Genomic DNA, 20,512 nt, shown 5'->3' on the forward strand with positions numbered 1-20,512 from the left:
TCACCAGGTCTTAATAAAGCTATGACTCACATGTTTTACACACGTACACAGCAGAAGTGTTGCACAGGGACCGTAACCACATGTGCCAGTCCTCAGCGACCAAGTGCCATGACAACATCAGCTGACGCACGTCACGCTCAAACGGCGATTCACCTTCAAGTTTAGCGGCTCGTGTACATGTTTCATCTAGCACGTGCACGCACCAAACTACAGAGCGCGTACGCAAATGTCAAATAAATATTAGGGACAACCCAGCTGCAATAATTGTACCCCACGGGCCATGCGCCGGCTTTTTCCGCAGTGTTGGCTGCGCGCTGAGTAGCGACTAGCCGGCGCTACACAGCCAACACGACAGAACAAGCCTGCGAACGTCCCGTGGACTAAAATATTGCAGTTAAGGACAACCGAACGTCCACGGTAGAATCCGTTTAGGAGACAGTATATGAGGTTTTTGAGAGATGATAAAGCGGAATGAATTACCCCGTCGCGGAAAACACATTCTTCAAAGACGTGTAAACCAAAATGTAGTTTTGTAAAGTTACCGTAAACGCAGACAATAACGTGATTGTTTACTTGTAAGTATATCATAATATGTGCCAACTAGCAGTTGAAAAGGAGAACTTTGATCTTCCCTGGGATGCTGGAAATTCTCAATCGAACTGCTCAAAGGGGGCAGAAAAAAAGTATTTTTGCCACTGAAAAGTACATCGCTTATTCTCGAAATGCGTACATGTCAAAAATCTTTTCCACCGTATCTCGTCAAGTTTAAACGTCGAGTGCGGAGGTTCTTTCAATGTAGGCAGAACACCATTCATATGGTATATTTTCTTCATTTACCTCAAAAAGATATCAGCGCCACCGTGAGAATCTAAAGCAAATCGACCTAAACGACTTCTTGAAAGTATTGATTATACTTTTCCGGCTATGAGCATTCATTTCATGGGCCTCTGCCGCCTTCGGACAACTTAAATCACCTTTCACTCTCAAGGACAACGACAGCAAATACCGCACACACCTTTCCACAGAAGTTTCTTACCAGTTTTGTTGCGGCGTTGATTTCTCCGGTTTTCTCGGAAAAGCTTTACCTGTCCACACCATGATATTAGTTCATATATAGTAACTTGTCACGGGGTATATAAATAGCGTGTGGCTAAGCTCTCTGTTATTCAAATTATTGTATGAATTGGGACAAACTATTAAAATAGGGGAGGCGAGGTCCATGTGTGTCTTTGTTTCCCCCAAAGAAATCCCCACTGGTGACAATAACTATTCCATGATATACCAACACTCATATTAGATATCTTTTTCTCAGAAAGTCAGTATACTGTCGTCGAAAAACCTCTCACCACCGGCTTTTAAAGTGTAACCCACTCATCAAAATGGAATAAGCCTGAACATATAATTATCCCTGAAGACAGCTGGTTGGAGTAGATCATATTGCTGCAACTACATATGATCCAACTCACTCGCTCTGCAGCGGGCGATAGACAATTGATTCGATTGGCGACAACGCTCTTCAAATATTCAGCAAAAATGGGACTTATAGAGAAATCGACGCTTGCTTGTGCCGCCGTACTCACCCAGTTGACTGCAACCGTCGTGCAGGTAAGAATTCACCTAGCAATTTTCCATCACACGGTGAACTAATTTGATGCACGATAGCCCCTACACTTCCGGGGTCTTGTTTACTTCACAAGAGAAATTCGTCCCTTTGTCTGCTTAACGAAATTCAGGAGGGTTATCACGAAACGGGAATATATATCTAAGGGAATTTCGTTTTTGGAACGCATGGGAATTCGCATTTCTCGTAAATTATTACCGTGAACATAGAGCTGAAAACCGTTAAGGGCTAATAAAATGGCAATAATTCAAACTGCATGTAACGTCCCTACTGAGGCGCACCGTGCCATGTAGTTAGCGTGTTTGGGTCGTTTGCTTTTGTATGCGTTCACTTTTTTGCATGCGATGATGCAATATTGAGAGTAGGGGACTGGCCTTGATTCCGATGTTTACACCATGGAATAACTAATCTGCTACAATTGCGGTCGGCCGTATTCATTTTCTGTTGATATCACCAATGTCTTGGCCAATATCAATTCGTCAAACTGTTTCACTGAATTCCTTGGTGCGATTCGTGGAGAGTGCAAGGCAAAGACTAACCGCGCTGTCCGTGAATTTTGTCGCCAACCTAAATTAAAATGTGCCTCATTCGAGCAGTCCCATGCCCTTGTGCAACGTCCGACCGTCGGACCCTAATGAATGAAAATTAGTGAATATTGTTTTATGACAGATAGAATGCTTTGATAAATTAGCTGTTATCAATTTACAGAGCCAGTATACTTGTTTTGCGAAATTTGTTAGATTAAAATAACTTAAAAGTATTTTATTGTATATGTGGGCAACGAGCACAAGGCTTCGAATAGGGATTGTATGAGCGCACAAGCATGTTGTTTACGATGAAAAGCGATTCTTGATGACCTGGAATGAACCACTTCGTTTTTGGAAGAGGGGTGACGTAATGTAGAGCACGCTGTTCCAGGGCTATTCCCAGATACAGTTACATTTCCTGCCATTGTTTTGAGTAAGGAACCCGTTTTAAATGTCACGAAAGAGAATATTTAAGTCTCTCAGATTTCTCCTAAGGAATTCACGGGACGTTGCTAAAGAAACGATACAGTCACGGCCCATGGTACGCGAATGGTTAGTGCCATTGTTCGGGAAAATCAGCTGATCTTCCAGGGTTTGTTGGACAGCTAGCTCAGCTGTGCGAATACGCTGGTAATAACTCGTCAACAGCACAGAGAATAGTGTCACCGGACAACGGACGAACACACTTCTACAAATCTGTCGGGTCTTGAGAACGTGCAGGGGTCAAAAGTTAACGTGGGTATTAAATCCGTGAAAAACAGAACGTGCGAATTCCAAACTGCGCCCAGTGGGTCAAGAAAGGTGAATTCAAAATAGTTGGGACGATGCAGGTATCTAAAAATCGTGATTACTAATTAACTAAACGGGTATATTTGCCATCTATCACTGCCAGCGTCAGTCTCGTTTATCGAAATAAAATCTATAGTTGTTTTTCAAAGTGGAAGGAAAGGTTTGACAAACATCATTACTTGTCTTTTGGTAAAAGATGACCTACTTTTATGCGAGATTTTATCAGTTTCGCATATAGCCATTAAACAGTATACAGCGGATTTTAGTTGTAACGGTTGATGTTTTTCAAGAAAAAATTCCCGAAGGGGAGGAAACGAAGTCATCTTTCAAAGTTTAAAGAGTAAATTTTCGTTTTGATAGGAAGCTCTGATATCACTCCTATGAGAGGGGGGGGGGGGGGATTCATAGTTGAGGTGGTGTAGGGAATTCCTATCGTTGTTTTTTCTCTAACAAGTATCCCTCAATACTTACAGTACATCTTTTGAATTTGCCGTATAGCACATGTTAAGTATCCAACAACCGAAAAAAGGGACTTTGATGGAAATAAAGTCACCTTTAGGAAGGAAGAGGGCTTTTCTCTGTGGATAGACTAAAAATAAATTTCTTCAATTTGAATTATATTTTTTTATCGACAGTCAAATGTTGTACCCGATTGTAAAGCTTTGATGTAGAAGTGTGGTGGTCAATATGCCATTGAACATTAATTGCTGAAGTTATTGTAAGTGACAAGGTGTACATTGACAAATGACAAAGAGTGTTGCCAACAAACATCCAATTGAATTCAAGAATACAATGTATCCGTTTTTCACCAGTTTGTTACAAAAGTCCTGAAAATATTCGACAACTTTTGTTGAGCTTAGAGTTACAATTAAATCCGAGGGAAGATATTTCAAAAAAATGGATGGCTTTCTGAAGGACGGCCTGGATTAGTATGAGTGGCTTGTTTACGTGGTAACCTTGAAATTGGCCAGCATAGGAAATGACAGCAGCTATAAATAGGTACATTGAGGGTGATATAAACAAGATATTGCTACGCTGTGCCAATTTCATTTGAACTCTCATCACTTTCGTTGGTAGTCAATCGACAATTCCTGGTTACGGTATTTAAATTAGATGAATGGGGAAATTTACATCAAAATGGGGAACTAAAGTCATTAAGTTCATTTCATAGAAGTGAGTTCTGGGTACTTTCTGCTTGTTAGTTTTCCCTATAAGTGGAAAGTATGACTGCTTTCACAGTTAAATGTCCACTAGAATTGTGGAAAGGAAAAAGATGCTGTTTTCAAAGCTGTCTGAAATTGTCAAGAATTTGAAAAATTCTGAAGTATAGAATATTTGTAAAATATTAATATACCAATGTAAATCTGAAAAAATATTTGAGAAAATGAAACTGTGTGTTCCAAAGGTATTTTCTGAGATATCAGTCTTACTACATTTAAGTTGTTTAACAGTTTTATCAGAATGTTCTTGGTATGAGATCTGTGTCTTGGGCAAAAGTGTGTTTTATACTATACACCATATGTATTTAGGCATAACTCGGATAACGTATCTTATAGTCTTTCTATAAAAGTTTACCTGGCACGCTGTCAAGTACTCAGTACCCAGAAGAATGGTGTGGGAGGGTAATAAAATGACAAAGAAAGAGAGTACGGCAACTTCCGTGCTTTCTCAGAATGACACGCACAATGACATGTGGGTGGTAGCAGTGTTGCAGAAAGAATTGTAAATTCAATTTGCTCTAAGAAAAACTTGTTTCCCTTAGACACTCACACTTTTACAAAACCTTTTTGGTCTACCTCTTCATGAAGTCTTTGTGAAATTTACTTGCCTTTTATCCCGTTCCTGAAACCAGATTTTTTCCAACAATGAATGAAATATATCATCATTCCGATTGGCTTTTATATTCATCCACAACCGTTTCACCCCGCTTGTCGGTGTATTGGTCGACCAATCCCATTTTAAACAATAGGGAGCTACCAAAGTCTGGCATTAAAAAGGGTTAAAATCATAGAAAGAGTTCCCTCCTTGTATGTTTCTTGAGAGATGACATAACCTTTTTCAAAGTGATGTTTTTCTCTGTTTTTATTCATATTTTCCTGACAATGACATGTTATCAATGATTCAGAACCATAGCTTTTGAAATGGTGGCCGTCCATATCATGACCTATTTTCAGATAAAATAGCCATTTGCCAAAACTTTTGACTAAATTTACCTAGGGCAATTTATTCATTAAATGCACCATGTAACTGATATCACATATGTACACAAGGTCTCTTGATAAAAAAGATAGCATAATATAATTTATCAATGTGTCCAAATGCGTTAAAAACAATATGGCCTTGGGAAGATGTTGTTTGGGTTAATCCAAAAGTCGGTTAGGGTCAACATTTGACCTTTTTGGTCAATTTATCTTTGATCTATTCCATTTGCCCAAGCTTATCACATGACTCCATACTGGAAAAGCCTTCAAAGTGGGCATTACAACATGTTTTGGGGCGTAGAACAAGAATTTCAATTCATATTGAACAGCAATAGTGAAAAAAGCATCAATAGTTACAGCAACTATCCCTTTAAATCATGGTTATGCTATGATTTGGAAATTTGTGACTGTTTGTGACTAGAGCATCATATATGTCTGGGACAAAACTTTCATCATATATGTCGGGACAAAACTTTCATCATATTTGTCCTAATAATCTGTAAACACAATAAAGTCAAACAACAGTTTAATGGAAGGAAACTTGATGACAAGAATTCAATTGACAGTGCTATCTAAACTAAGCCATGGAACATAGGTCATTGCCCTTTTATGCAAATTATGGCTGTAAAGACAACAAATCAACAGGAGAACAGAAGTCACATGCCCCAGATTCTCTTTGCAATTGGCTGATATCTTCAAAAATAGAAAATTGATACTCTTGCACAGTTCAATATCCTCTGCAAATTTTTTTAAATCAATTTTACATTGATAAGTCTGTACTCTTGTATTTTATATTGTGCCCAGATTATTGTCATTGATTTTTGAAAGACACAGCTCAAAGAATTCTAAAAGCTTTCACACTCTTTCCCTGGTGGGTTAATTACGCATTTGAAATTCAAGTCCAGTGGGTTCTTGTCATGTTTTTCAAAATCACGATTGGACATTTTATGAAAGGAAGGTTGTGAATCAACACCCATGCCAGCGTCATTATTTCACTGTAAACTCAACCTTGCATGCAGGTAGAATACAATTGACCTCCGGATCGCTGATACAATAATTCTGACTTCATGTTGGCAAGAGCCAATTAGCAATTTGCACGGCTGATATGGGATACTGCTCAAGGCCAGTTGACCTGCCCCTACCTGTGCATTATTCCACCGATTGCTGCTGATGTTTTGACAGGTATATAATAAGCTATTGAAGGTTAACAGGGCAAGACAGTGAGGCTGTCTTAATTAATTATCAATGATATAAAAAGAAAATAACACTCGTTTTAAACGCCCATGCTCATGATCCCCTTCATGGCTGAAACCTTCTCAAAATTATCTAATTAACAAACTCTTTCTTGCCCGGCCTGTATCATTTGTGATATCATTTCCAAGGTCATTTGTAATAAAGGTACATGTATAAAGGTCACTGTGTTTTGTATTAGACCTTTTTAGGGGTGAATTTTTCACACAATGGTTCACGGTTCAATTTCAGGTTCAGCAAAAAGGGACTCAAAGCAGGCGATGGGAAAATTTCCATTCTAGTTTCATGATCACAAATAATGAAGACAGTCAACGCTTTTTTGGATTATTGAAGGACTAGGTTGACTCATGTCAGGTATCATCGTAGGACCTCCGCTAGCAGAATTTTAAATATGGACAGTCATTCTTTTATGGGAAAAACGATTCCTGTACAAAGACTTGTGAATATGAATTGACATACATTTCCGATATGCCCGTTGTATTGACCTATAAAACGCTCATAACCAATTCTGACGATATCATCAGAATACAGAAATTAGCAACGTGGAAAATGCAAATGTGAAATTAATTAATGGGACATTTTCTGTTTCTAAATGAGAATGGGAATTTTAATTGAGATTCCGAGCAAGCCTGATTGACCTGCTTGAATGACATCACTGCAGCGTATTTTTAGGCCCCATCAGGCCGTTTCCATGGTGACCATTTCGGCAGCGGGAGGCGGCAATTCGTTTTCTCTTGTTTTTTTCCAAAACATCCATCTTCCCGTGGTACAGTGAATCAAGCCGTCTTGGTGATTGCAACACTTCTCCATTTGCAGAATTGCTGCAAGCCATTTATGATGGATGTAACGTGCAATTCTGTCGCGCTGACGGTAGTTTCATCCGTGATGTAATATTATTGCATAGCTAAAGAAGCAATTAAGACTTTAAATTTATGTCCCAGGCTTGTTTCTCGTCAAACTGAACCCAATGCTGACCGTACTTTTATACATGATGTAGTTTATTCATACAAATGAGCACTGTATGGATGTTATAGGGGTTGAATGCCCATTCAACTGTCAGTTTTTTCTAACGCAGAAGGAATCCTACAAATACATGTATGTGCCCACGTTTGCTGCCCCCATCTTCCAAGTTCCTTGAGCTGTATCTTCAGTAACTTGACACAAAACCCAACGTTTACTTCCATCGTAAACTCCTTGGCCAAGAATTTTCCACATTAAAGGATCATTTTTCCTTCCAATTATGGCAAAAGGAAAATGATATCAGGATGTTGACTATATCAAGCTCGGACATTGCACCTGGCTCTCGATATTTGAACAATTTGCCCATACCATGCCCCAGAAAACTTGTAATGATTTCTTTGAAGCATCTTTAAAATGAATTCATCTCGTCTCATGCAGAAATTGGCTTTAAAGAAAGTGCAATTATTGATTCAGTGGTGAATTGAAATTCCAAACAGCCAGACATGAAATGAACTCCCGGTGAAGATGTTTCACTACATCTACAATCAGCATAAAGTCTGCTTTAATATAGAGTTAGTTTTATAGGTTTTGATAATGCTACGAAGAGAATTGGACTGAAAAATGTTGAAACAAGGAGCAAGAATATTAAAGTTTTACAGCCTTTTTGAAACCAATAAAAGTTTACTGCAGTAATTTTTGGGTAATGATATTTTTTTCAAATGTAATGTACATGCTACAATGTTGAGCATTTACAAGTACAGTGTGTTGACTTTCCATTCTATTAAATTCAAATGGATGGGTTCAAACAAATGTTATTGTTCCATTTCCTCTATTCCGACACCCTACCATCATTCCAAACATGTACTATTCTGACACCCTACTATCATTCCAAACATGTGTTGAGACTCTAGCACTGCTAACCCAGTTCTATCTGTTTACACGAGTATTTACAAGACTCTTTCAGCTGTTTTAATCACAGCCTCTGATTGATTCTATTACTTTGCACTGCATGGTAGTCTCTGCAATACTGCTGTCGTGGGTGTCATGAGGTGAAGGACTTCCATTTCACTATCTTTTTATCTCTGATTCATTCCTGTGTCATTGACCTGAAGCCAGCTCAGGTCACAAGTCAGGTGTTTGTCATGTGGATACTGTCTGAAACAGATGACATTCAGAACAATAGGGTATTTTATCACAGATCATACATGTCGATATATTTCATATTGGAATGTTTGGTAACAAAAGATTTTAGTCCTTTTCAATCGATATCTACCCACTGAAGTGGTTTTCAATTTCTTGAGAAAGATGGTGAGAAATTGACTTCATGCAGTTGAACAAGCACGTACCGGTACACTCTATCATAATCTTGTCTTGCCCAACATTGAGTTATAACCTGGAATTAAAAGGGACACAACAGATAAGCAAGATTTGAAATATTTGGACTCACGTTTTTAGTCATCAGCCATGAATTATTTATTCTTCAAGGCTTGATCAATAAAACAAGTAATAAAAACCTGTCTGTTATATTTTCAAACAGGCAAAAGAATTTTGTACAAGGGAAAAATATTGGTGTGAAACGGGGCATTGCTGTGGCAATGGACAGTGCTGTAATTATTACTATGAGCTGTGGTGTAAGTACAGATGTTATTGAAGTTTTGATTCCTTCATTGTTGTTTCAAAATGAATTTAATTTGTCTCTTTCTTTTGTTTGTTTTGTTGACTATACAGCAAATCTCATTTCTAATATTTATACGCAACTCTAAGTTTGAAAATGACAGCTGAGTGTTAACAACAATTTTATTTGTGGTATTATAAAGTTTTGTTTGTTTAAAGCAAAAAAAAGACTACTTCTTATACTATTGGTACTACTGATTATAATAATAATAATGATAACAATACCGGTAGTTGTTGTTGCTACTTCAAGTCGTTAACCATTTAATATATGTTGTTCATATTTGTAAAAGAAATCAAATTGAAAATGCAAGAAATGCTAGAATATAGCAGGTCTAGTGGTTCAGCACAACGGCTGAAGTAAAATTGCATTCGACGGAAGATCAACTTTACACAGACTTGGATGATGATCTTTGATTTTGATCCCTTCCTGCTTTCATATCTGTCATAACTCAACAGGGTTCTGGGTTATTTGGATAATAGTACTGCTCATCGGCGGATGTTGCGCATGGCAAAGACGCCGGGTGCGGAAACTGATGCGACAGCAGAAACCGCCAAGCAGAAGAAATCCAAACCGTGATTCAGAACTCGCCACCGCTGACAGAAGACTGGTTTTTCAATGGAGGTAAAAATAATTACATAATTACCAGACCTTTTGTGTGTATATAGGGACTGACTTCTAGCTTATCACGCTGACTTCTGCAGCCTCATATTTGAAGGTTGGGAAAGCTGAAAAAGTTGTTGTTGTGAAGTTTTCCACGCACCCCCCCAGGCATTCAAACACAGATTTATAGCTTCCAAATGTCAACGAACGTGGATCACATTGGAAGACCTTTTGCCACTTCCATGTGGATTTATACTGTAAATTACACTCTTATTTTGTACTCGGATCATTCGTAATTGATTTAAAGTAACCGGGTACAATTGCAACAGTAGCTGACCCATTCTGACTTGCATGGAAGGCGAACAGCTCTTGAGAATAATGCGTCAGTCTTTAAGGGCAACTTCAGTAACTACTCCAGTATTCAATTTTAAATTTATATTAAATTTCAGCTTACGGTTATTCACGTGTTCCACAGCTGATCGATATCATGCTTAGAAAATGTTGTTGTGCAAATAAAAAAGTGGGTCAGGTTTCACGGTGGGGAATGTACTACGTGCATTCTCTCTAGCAGTGATGCGGCTTTTGAATTCCTGTTTACTGGAGATTTGCCAATCAAAATCTTACAACAATGGGTGACCTGATGACTTCTTAGTCAGCTGCAGTCTATAATGCCCAGCATCCATCATCCGCATTGTGAAACTTTTCCCCAGGAATTTCACTTCCGTACAACTCTCCCCAGGAATTGCGCTTCCCTATAGTACTGTCTTCAAGGAGTGATTCAAAACTAACACAATTCCTACAACCACCACAACTTTATGTTGCAATATTAATGACTGAATGTGTCACAATCAGAATTCCTGTCTTGTTCCACAAAACAGCTGGATCCGACATTAATAGAGAGCTGTGTTTTCTGTCAGATCATCACTGGGAAGTCTATTATATTTATTAACATGTCCTCTCATCTCATGATAGTCAATCTTTGCTTGCACTTTATACGTACACCAACCATACACCAACCATACACCAATCATACACCAAATAGACAGAAGTATTGGATAGGGCATGCCCCTCATTTTGAGTTTATGGAAACTATAAATTTCTCAAAGGAAACCATTACGAATGGAAACTCTAGTCTGTCATGCCTCCGTTAATTTGCCTAAAGCACTGACATGTCCAGTGTTGCAGGCAATTGCTGTAGAATAGTTATACAAGCTTATAACCACAGCCAAGGGTGAAGTCCCAAAGGCAAGGGCCTACTTAGGCATGAGCCTAGCTGTTGCCCCCAGTGTCATGATACTGTGAAGGGAACTACAAGGGCCAATATAACACAAGAGGCTGTTGACAGTCTAAAACTTAAAGGCACATAATTCCTAATTCCAGTTTGCTTTCTTTCTCATTATCCAAATATTGCACGTACCAATTTGTGAAATTTGCAACGGTTAACAGCGATATGAGAACATGAGAAATGGAATACATGAAAATATCATTAATTTGTGAGTTTTTGATGCATGACCCATGTCGTTTCCAAACTTTATGTGTGTTCAATGATGTGTGGTAGCTGTTATCTGTATAGAAATCTATACAGAAATGCCATAATATATCAAGAATTGTTGCAAGTTTAGAAATAAAACATGAAGTTTTATGTGTCATTTCCTGTCCATTACAATTGTTGATCCGACTGGTTGGGTCAATTAATTGCCACTGAAGTAGGAACTTCCAGCAGATGGTGAACAGTTGCAGGCCTCATAGGGATGAGTCTGAATACACATCCTGTTTTGTTGCTGTTCAACTTTGTTGAATGTTTCCGCTGTGCTCATGTTCAATTCAAGTTCAAATCCAACAATGTATTTTAATGCTTCGAAAATAATCATTTACATTCAAAGCATTGGTATGCGTTGAACATGTGACTTATTATCCAATCACCATGGAAACTATCTGTGGAAGATGCTCTGATTTGCAAATTCATCTATGATTGAGTGCACTTTCAAGAAAATTCAGCCCGGTATTTGTAAACTGTATTCCTGTTGAAGAAAAAGAATTAAATTGAGTACCTTAAGCATTCCGTAGAAATTTAAAGTACCAAATACAATTTGAAGATGATGCACACTTTTAGCTTAGTACGAACTGTGCTGGACTTTTGCTAGCAAACATGAATATAAATGAACTGATCGTCTTTTATTTGATAAAACCTTGTTTCAGTTCCTCCATGGAAACTACCATCCTATGCAGACATCGGCAACACCGTCACGTTCGGCACACCCCCACCACCCTACGCACAGCTGAATGAGGACGCAGACAGCACGACGACGTCTCAGCAGACTGCGACAGCGGACAGACAGCAGCATTTGCAGCAGCAGAGAGTTCAACAGCAATCACAACAGCAGCCGCAGCGACAGAGAGGAGAAAACGTCATACCACAGATCTTAGCGGCTGTGACGGTGCATCGCCACTGCGAGGAGATTGGCATACAGACATCAGAAGCGCAGATACGAACTGCAATGTTGCAAAACAACAGAGAGACCTCATCTAGCCAGATTATAAATGTCAGGTAGGGAAGCATACAAGTTTGAAATATCAATGAGGAGAATTTGAGAACAAAATAATCTTAAATCCATTCAAGTGGCGGATGTAGTGAAATGCCCTGTTAACTTGTAAGGTAAAATCAATCTGTAAATGGCAAAATGGATGACAGTTCAGATTTGATATTAAAAAATACCTGGTATGCATGAATATCTACTCACAAATTTTGAAAAACATTTGATTTTCATTGTAGTTCATCATTTATCCAGGTACCCAGTCCTTGTTTTCGGCGCTACTATCAGTGTCTATGCCGTGCCCAATAAACTGACTAAGGTATACCAGCACACACTCTGATCACCAGATTTTTCACATATGCAGGTCTAGCTATGACATTGAAAACAATAGAAGTGCCTTGAGCTGAGAACTTCATGTGCATTACATTCAAGCAGAATTCTGACCAGAATTTTATTTTCATCCACTTCATGTCCTCAGATCGTCGTCAAACACGCCTGATCTGTCACCGACGGAAGTGAAAATCCCGCTGTATGACTCTCCTACATCCAACGAGCCCTCCCCAATTGGCGCCATGGCCTCCCTAGCAACAGAGGACACTCAGGTAGCAACTGAAGCCACGGAAACGGCAGGGTGCACAGAGGCAGAGAGCCCAGCTGAGGAGAACAACAACAGGCCGAGATTTCGAGACACAGTTGTTGAACTCTGCGGAGGTAACCAAACCAAAGCAGCAAGAGTCTGAGAGGGAGACAGTGGTATCAACAAAGAAACTAAATTATTTTTTTTTCTTCAACGAACATCCTTGGGCTTGCTGCAATATTTACAGTGAATGTGACTGCTGTTGAACTCATGGAAAAGCTACAAGAGAGAGAGATAAAGAGAGAGAGAGAGAGAGAGAGAGGGAGAGACAGAGAGATAGAGAGACAGAGAGATAGTGAGTTTTTATGCTTGAAAATAAGAAAGTGAGACACGATCGTAACTTTCTCACTCAGTGATACTTCGCATGTTAAAGCCAAGCTGATGCACAATGTGCATTGTAATTAACTTACTTATTGTATGTGGCGTACACAAACTGAAATACTTATTTTATTTTTTGCCTTTTCTTTTGTTGTGTCACTTTCCTTTTTAAAGGAACACATGCAATGTTCAGTGTTGTTCATTTCTCAGAAGAATAGCCCTCTGAGATGTTGCAGGTTATGAGAATATGAATCAAGATGTCAGTAGATTTTCAACTGGCACGTTTCATGTTCCAGCTAATATGGTGAACTCAAGATGCCCTTTATTTGCCGAATTATGCTTATACTTTAGTTTTGTGAATTTCCGCAGACGACTTTATGGCTCGGTATCATGACCTGTCTCAGAAAAAAAATGAGTATCCGTATGAGTTTTGTCTATTTTTTCATCAAGATGATCTGCAGGTACATAAAAGAATATCATTTATGGCCTCAACTGTTTGATGTAATCGTAGACTTCTTTTTCTAGGGTTTATGATGCGATGTCCGTTTAGTCATATGAAGTTCCAATATGTAGTAAACAGGTTTGCTTTAGATGGAAAAATTTGGGGGTGTACACCACAGTTACCACAACCCTTGCCTGTGCAACAACTGTTATGATTGGTTGGCCTGCTGCATTCAATCAACCAACAGCCAGTGCAATTCACTTTTATTTGAGGCTGTCTGTCCGGAAAAGTGACAGACTTTAGAGTCACTTTCATTGCGGGTCTTTCTTTTGTCAAAGGTGCAATTACTTGCATGTCCCAGCTCCAGTGATTGGTGTGAAAATTTCGTAAGTGAACTTGATAAAATATCAGTTGTGACGTTCACAAGCAACGCACTACTGATCTTAAAACATCTTCAACTATGTTGAAATGTTACAATGTGCCATGAAGTCATTTTTGATAAAAATTTTATCTCGTAAGTGTCAAATTTTTTCTCAAAGTTCACTGAGTATGCGTAATCTGTTTTGAATGCTAACCCAGGAATCCAGGGCATTGCAAATCATGTGACTGTGAAAACGCTAAAATTAGTTTTGGGTAAAGTCTGGCTCAGCTGGTAACATTCCTGATGTAGTATTAGGTTTTTGTCATTTCTTTTATTAAATTATGTAACTAGATCCCGACAAATTGACACTGAGAGAAATGTAGAACATGTGTTTGTCTTTTTTGTGTCCTTGCGGCGACAATGGAACTAGACTCCAGGGTGTCCTAGGGGTGTATAAGCTGAGTGAAACTGAAGAGGCGATACTGTGAGTTGTTTTTGCCAAATGGCCAAGTAGGAAGATACTTATGCAACTGATGTTACAATGAGTTTGTCAGGCTAGTTTTGATAATCTGTTATCTGATATGGAAGATTGATACTGGAGAAATTTGGTTCAGTTTTGCTTTGAGTACAAGCTGGGTTAGGACTGGAGGTTGTACTTCTGCAGAGCACAAGCTATCTAACTCAATTATTGATTTACCTGAAGCTGGGCATTTTAAATGATCTGATTAAGGTCTCTGTTTGAACAGCAGAGGACTGACCGACTTGAGCAGATATTGTATTTTTTTATATCCATGGAAACCAAGACTTGCAACCTCCGTCTCTTCAGCGAGGTTCTTGTTCTTTTTCAAAGTCCGATTCAACTCGTAATAATTTTTTTGAAGGAAAACCTTTCTTTGATATCTCTAGAAATTCAAGTTTCGGTTTGTGTGTTTGTATGTTTCAAAAGCAGTGCAAACTTTAACAGAGACATCTGTACACTTCTCACAAACCACCGTAATCTATATTCTCTGTGCCAATGTAAGTGACAGGCAATCTATGTTATATCCTTTGTCTCTGCAAATTTTAAACTCAAAATTTACAGATACCCATTTTGATAATGCATCAAGCATCATATTTTTGTGTAATGTACATGGAAGCATTTTCCCTGATTTTCAATTTCCATACGAATCACATTACATCGACACACAATCCTGATTCTTGAGCCCTTTGTATATTGATGAATTCCGGCATGCAACAAGCAGGGAGCTTTTATCCCAAGACATATCAAAATAATTTCAAAATCATTTTGTTTATATATTGAGCAACAAACACTTTTCAGTTTGTTGTTGGCATTGAATGTTTGAATGTTTAGTGTAATCTGTTGACAGGCTATCTTGCAAACAGAAATGTAAAACAATCTCAGTGTTGTCCAGTTTTAGGAAATTCTTTTTAACAAGTCAAATTTTTTTGGCTATTGTCAAAGAGAACATTTTTATAATGATGCAGGTTTTTTGTGGTTTTTTTCAAGGTCCTTTCTCACAACAAATGTTTCAAAGTCAGAATATTTTGGATCAGTCAAAGTTACAGTGTCCCTTTCTTAAAATGATATTTGTTGAAACTTTAAAAAAATGATAGAATTAGGGAATACATAGGAAGTGGCCATCTGCCAAATTTTCCATCAGTGTCAGCACGTTTAGGTTACCTTCAAAAAATCTCTTATTCAGCCATATTGTGAAATAAAACATTTCTATGAAAAAGTTTTGACATGTTTTCTGAAGTTCATGAACAGTATTGAGTGTTTGCCGTTCCATCAGAATTACCCATGGTACATTTCTAGTATTTTTCCCCACTTGTGAGGTGCAAAAATATTTCCCCACCAGAAGTATTGCATTATGGGTAAACCGATGCAAGTGCTCCATTTGCTTGCTTGTTTGGTTTCCATGGCGACTTTGCAAGATTCCAACGTGCAACTTCTCAGGATTAAATCACGGATGAATATTCTATTTTTCTGAAAAAAATGTCCTCTGATCTTTTGTAGAATACGTCGTTAGATTTCACTCAACTCCATTCAGGAGATCTTTAAACATAAGTCTCTGTTTAGTCTTAAGAATTTTCACTTGTAATATGTTCACCTCATTGAGAGGAAACAGTGTTAATGTCCATTTTTATTCGAAAAATAAACATTGGCAAGTTGTGTGGAGAAGGTTCGAGGAAAATTCACATCGAAATTTCAACAAATACAGCCGTCAGAAATTTGTATTCAGTTACTATGGCGATTATCTGGTGACTTTTCCTGTGTAGTTTAAATGTAGTATCAGTCCGTGTAAAGTTAAAGCATACGTTTTGAGTTGACGAATGGAAACAAAAAGAATTTTAGAGAAGGCAATAGGAATGTAAACAAAACTATCGTTCAAAAGTTTTATTTAAAAACAGGGAAGGGGAGAACAAATATTTTCAAAGTCGATTTCAGTCATTTAATAGTTTTCACACAAAACATTTTATGACACATTTTGGTCTTCAAGAGACTCTCAGTGAAATAAATTTTTGATTTTTTTGGTGAAACAATGAAATAATGTATGTCACCCTTCAACTTGGTAGTGGTAGTGTAAATATCATTGTATCCGTAACATAATTTTTCCATCATAATAAATATTTCATTTTGATTTTTCCGTCATAATGACATATTTCATCATAATGTTTTCATAATATTGAAATATTTCATAGTTGATAAAGGGCTTATGAAACCTCTCACAAAAGCTAATGAGGGTTTTGGGTGCCATTTATCAGCATAAGGGATGTATTAATGAAAGGAAATACATATATAAAAAGACAAGAATATGTAAAAAAAGCCCTGTGAAGGTTGACTTTGCAAAATATTGCACACATAAACAAAATGTATCACTGTGCTGTCAGGTAGAGGTATGGTCTTTGATCAGTGGCTTTGATATGTATTGTTTAGCTTTAATTGCTACAATGTATGCAATATTACCGTACCTGCAGAGATATGTACATAACTCAGTTATGTGTTCAGTTCATTAATTTATTGGTTATTTGGAGTCAAGGTTGGATTTCATTAATAATCCAACATCCTTCCAGTCTGATTAAAAATCGGAATCATCGGCAATTATTGTCTTCCTTTTTATCATTACTGTCCTTTCCTCAATCCTTGTCAGGAAGTGAGGGCCAATAAGGGATGTTTGAAATATACACAGAACAAAATCCCAACCGATAATTTCAATAAGGATTTCATCGTAATCTTTTATTTCCGGGCAGTTTTTATTTGTAAATTTTATCCTGTTCATCCCCAATGTCCAGTGAACAGGTCTGCAATGGCCATTGATCATGATGGGTTTTGGGCAAAACCATTGTGGTGAAAGGGTTAAAGAGAGTTGAATGAAGTTCTTCAAGTAACAGCTGGAAAAAAAACGCTCAGTGTGTATTTCATACATTGGTACTCGTATGCTGATGATGTAATTTACCTGAGTTGTTTGCAGAAAACCATATTGTTACACAGTGCTGGCAGCCATAAGTTAGTGTAGCCCAGTAAGGTGCAAGTGACAACTGCGTTCATATGTAAAGCAGAAACTGACACTGTCTTGCTACATTTCCTTGTCAAGAGTTTTAAGAGTCATGATCAGTTGATTTTTTGTACAATTTTCTTCAATTTCATGAAATTCTGCATTCTCTAAATTTTACCTGATCACCTGGATTTTGTCTAGCTTCATCTGACAAAACCCCAAATTTCATCTTGGATCAACTCTGTCATCACAACCAGGCTTTTTCAGCACACTGGTGTGCATCTGTTTATATCTATTACTCAGTTCATTCAGTCATTTGTAAATAATGTCATAGCATAGAATTATGGTTCTACAAATGTTGTAAAAAAACCCTGCCTGTAGGTAAATGACCTCAAAATATGAGTACATTATGTTCAATAGGAATTAAGTTTGACATTCGCGGGTAGTTGTCAGTGACATAATGCCCTCTCTGTCATCCTTACACCCCCATATGTCTGTATGGATGTATGTTGGCCCTGTTGAAAACAATAGGTACATACCACAGTCTTATGCTAGGAGGGTTAACTCGGACATGACGCAGAATTGGCGCACAAAGATTTCCTGAGCCACTGAAAATGGCTTCAGTATTTTACGGAGATCTTGATATAGGTTAGGAAATACAAAATTTCATAGAAATTTCAAATTTACTCCAAGAGTTGAGATAATCTTGAATTTTATTGGGCATTCTTGTAAGAGGTCTGATTACCATGCCACATGGAAATGTATAATACTTAGTACAGAATCACAAAGTTGTGAGAGCTGTAGAAATGTTTGGTTTGGTGCATAAACGGATTAGATAGTTGGGGGAAGTGGTTTAAATCTTTTTTCAAGTCTTTTCTGCGTGCATGCATGCTTGCTTGAAAATGTTAAGTCTTGATTCAGAAAGAAATGAAAACGTCGAATTCTTTTTCTGGTCTGTCGTGAAAAATTTTTGTTCATTGCCAAAGACAGTAAATTTTTGTACTTTTATAATGAAAATAGCTTGATAGGCTCTTCAGAGTTTATTTTTCTCATATGTGAAACCAGTATTGATGTCTGATAAGCCATGAATGTATGTATGTGTGGACATTTTTCAGTGATTGTGAAAAGAAAGGAAAAAAAGGGTGAAAAAAAAGCTTTTGCCAGTGACTGCAGAGAGTAGTTGAAGGGCTATGTTTTATCATGTGTATATATTCCCATCACGTTTATTTACAAAATGTAACTTACAGCTTTTGAGAGAAAAAAACCAGCCTTTATGCTACATTTAATATCTTCTTTGTCATCAGGCACTTCCCTAAGTTATTGTAATTGTTAAAAAATAAAAGAAAATACATAAAAATAAATAAAAATTGTGAAAAATTAAAAATCGTGCTTTGTCTGTTATTTTCATGACTCAAAATCTTAGACATATGCTGTAAAGATTAATGGCGTAAGTAGAACAGGAGCTTTTTCATGTGTCACAGTTGAGATGTTGATCAGAAATTTAGTCAGACATCCAGATTAAAATCAATAGTTTTACTTTAAAAACATTGCGATCGCTCTGATAGAAGGAAACCGATCTCCTGAAATTGTTCTCGGTTAGTGCAAGGCTTGTTATTCATCAATGGAATGAAAGAATAGGGGGAAGTATACAATGAAGATTTTGTCAATGGTAACCCGAAACCGTAGCTTCACTCTCATTTCCTATTTTGCAAGTGACAATAAGCCTTCACCTCTGCCGTGAGGTCAAAGTCATCGGATTAGAATGCCGTCTTTAAAGATCCATTAGCTGTAACTTTGGTCATTTTTAAAATTTTGTTTGTTCTCTTTATAATCTGCAGTTTCTGGTTTGAATGCCTGAACCATGGAGAAATTCCTAACATTTAGTTCATAAATATACCCTATGTGAGTATAATCTGCATTGTTATTGTTCAAATTTTGTATTCAGGTCCGGACTAGAATACATTTATCAACAATAACAATGGTCATTTCACATATACAGGCTGTGTTGGCAAGCAAGACACCGGGCATTGGTCATGATGATCGGATTATAGTAGTAAAATTCTGTAGTTGATACATTGAAACAGAGTAGTGAAAAATTAGTCAAGAGTTACAGCTAATGTCCCTTTAATGTTACAAACTGTCATGTACATAGAATTACACAATAAGCGAATTTTGGTTTTTTTCCCCTTTTTTACTGGTGGAAACTTCTTGTTTCCGCGAATTTTGTCTGATTGTAGTCTTCTACATATTTTGTCGAGTTTACCGTAAGTTCAAATTGGAAAAAAAAAGATTCAACAAACTGATATATTGCGATCGAAAAGTTTACAAGAAGTGCGTCATTTGTCAGTTTCAATCCAACTGAAATAATATGAACGTGGCGTTTCGAGGTACTCGCGCTCACCGGTTGTTGATAGTCATTTGCGAGATCAGTTGTTGAAGAGACGACGATTGGCATGGTGCAGAGGCCAGAGTACCAATTGATTAACAGATGATGATGACAATGATGACTCACTGCAGTTCCGGATCAGTTCGTGAAGTTAGGGATGGTTTGAAGAAACCTCGAGAGCAAGGCATTTAATCGCTTCTCTGCTACGGTGATGACATCATCCTATTGTCTGGTGTCTGCTTTGAGAGGAAAAAAGAAAATGTGCTTTCCTTTCCCAATGTAGTTCTTTTTCAACTCATTTTTGATTCACTCCAAAAGAAAGTTGACATGCCAAACTTTAAGCAGCTGCAGGAAGTATGCAAATCAACGTCGATATATTTTTGACACAAGAATAGATCAAGACAGAAACTGTAATGAAACGAGTTAGCACCTTACAATATATGTAACAATATATTTTGGCAATGTTGATAAATCTCTATGTGCTTTATGTATGGTACACAGATTATCTTAACACATCACAGTGGCAGTGCTTGTAAATCACACAACGACTTCCATCAATTTGAGAGTTCAAGGGTCAGGGAATAGAATTTCACCAGGAATTCCCCTGACAGTAATGGATCATCTATTGTATGTTAATTGCACGTCAGCTTGTCATAGTTGAAAAATATCCACGCAACGAACGGTTTGCTGGGGCTGTAACTGTTTGACCCCCA

The 20,512-nt window shown here is 37.7% G+C and overlaps 1 protein-coding gene across 2 annotated transcripts; it reads left to right on the top strand.

Annotated features, from left to right (window-relative positions):
• Positions 1–1,420: 1,420 nt before the first annotated feature.
• Positions 1,421–18,797, top strand: LOC139120019 (WW domain binding protein 1-like). Of its 2 annotated transcripts, none has more exons than XM_070684022.1 (5): positions 1,421–1,605; positions 8,887–8,980; positions 9,480–9,645; positions 11,824–12,172; positions 12,637–18,797. In XM_070684022.1, the coding sequence occupies exons 1-4, from the start codon at positions 1,453–1,455 to the stop codon at positions 11,909–11,911; spliced, it is 501 nt and encodes a 166-aa protein (XP_070540123.1). In that variant the 5' UTR covers positions 1,421–1,452; the 3' UTR covers positions 11,912–12,172; positions 12,637–18,797. The 2 variants fall into 2 exon arrangements, with proteins under 2 accessions (XP_070540123.1, XP_070540124.1); XM_070684023.1 differs by lacking the exon at positions 1,421–1,605 and adding an exon at positions 2,852–2,978.
• The last annotated feature ends 1,715 nt before the right edge of the window (positions 18,798–20,512 follow it).

Source organism: Ptychodera flava, chromosome 20, assembly GCF_041260155.1.
Source record: "Ptychodera flava strain L36383 chromosome 20, AS_Pfla_20210202, whole genome shotgun sequence".
NCBI lineage: Eukaryota > Metazoa > Hemichordata > Enteropneusta > Ptychoderidae > Ptychodera > Ptychodera flava.